This window comes from Echinops telfairi, unplaced genomic scaffold, assembly GCF_000313985.2.
Source record: "Echinops telfairi isolate 266 unplaced genomic scaffold, ASM31398v2 ScPeMD7_23;HRSCAF=83, whole genome shotgun sequence".
Lineage (NCBI taxonomy): Eukaryota > Metazoa > Chordata > Mammalia > Afrosoricida > Tenrecidae > Echinops > Echinops telfairi.
The window spans coordinates 7,533,361-7,534,653 of NW_022103920.1; the positions used below are offsets into that span (position 1 = coordinate 7,533,361).

The 1,293-nt window shown below is 54.6% G+C and overlaps 1 protein-coding gene across 1 annotated transcript in view; it reads left to right on the forward strand.

Moving 5' to 3' along the window:
* ATP6V0A4 (ATPase H+ transporting V0 subunit a4) overlaps positions 1–1,293 on the forward strand; it is an 89,252-nt gene that overhangs the window by 58,988 nt on the left and 28,971 nt on the right. The window contains exon 9 of the mRNA XM_045288918.1: positions 1–147. Within this exon, the coding sequence (XP_045144853.1) occupies positions 1–147 (147 nt within the window). The remainder of the gene's footprint in view (positions 148–1,293) is intronic.

The window sequence follows — 1,293 nt, forward strand, 5'->3', positions numbered from 1 at the left end:
TGGACCGTGCAGGTGCAGAAGATGAAGGCCGTCTACCATACTCTCAACCTGTGCAACATTGACGTCACCCAGCAGTGCGTCATCGCCGAGGTCTGGTACCCAGTGGCCGACACTGCCCGCATCCAGAGAGCTTTGGAGCATGGCACGGTGAGTGATGGGACGGGAAGGGCTGTGGGCAGTGGAGAGTGGAGCCCTGGGGCCCAGGGAGTTGGCCGGGAGTCCTGAGTCATCAGACACAGGTAGCTGGCAGATCATGTGAGTGGTGGAACCGTCAGGGAGCTGGCAGGCAGACTGAGTCAGGTGGCCTTGGCCAGTGACTTGGTGGGAGGGCTGGTCTTTGTAGCTTCAGTTATCAGCCCAGCGCCGGGCTCTGTGGAGACCTTGGTGGTCTGAAGGGTTAATGCTCAACATCTCACTGAGAGGTTGGCAGTGGGAGCCCACCCTGCGGTGCTCAGAAGAAAGGCCTGGCACTCCCCTTCTGAGAAAGCCAGCCCTGGGAAACCCCATACAGTTCGGTCCTACTCTGACACACACAGGGCCCATGAGGGCACTGGGGTTCCTGGTGCTGCTGTACAAGAAGGAGGCTTTGAAGGCCGGAGACTCATTTCTCACAGTTCTGGGAGCTGCAGGTCCACATCAGGGTCTGGACCATGCGATCCCCCTGTAGCCCTCCTCCTGGTGTCTGCTGGTGTTCCTTGGCCTGCAAATAGGACCTCAAGTGCCATGTCTCCTCCTGTCCACTCAGCCCCTCTGGTATGCTATCACACAGGAGTGATCAGGTTTTAGACCCACCCTAGGCTGCCCTGACCTCATGCACACTGTGTAAGTCTGGGTGGACTAGAGAAACAAATCCATAGACACTCATATGTGTATAAGAAAGAGCTTTATGTATAAGAGCAGGTGAATATTGAGAAAACCGCCCAGCCCAATCCAGATCAAGTCCATAAATCCAATATTAGCCCATATGTCCAATACCAATCCATAAAGTCCCCTTCAGACTCATGAAACACATGTAATGACGCTGAATACAGGAAGATTGCAGGCCAGTGGGTGGATAGTCTTTTGGATCTAGTGACGTTGTAAGCATCTCAACGCTGGTGTGGGTCTCCATGTAGCTTCTCCAGCTCGACTCTGGCTGCATCAGGGTAGCTCCATCAAGCACAGTGTCCTTAATGTCTGCAGGGAGTGAGTGGAGAAAGAGAGAGTGTCTCCCACCTTGAAGGAGGAGTTCCCAGAATCCTCCGGAGAAGCCCACGCCCACACAGAGGTCTCATTGGCTATGACCTGATTGAC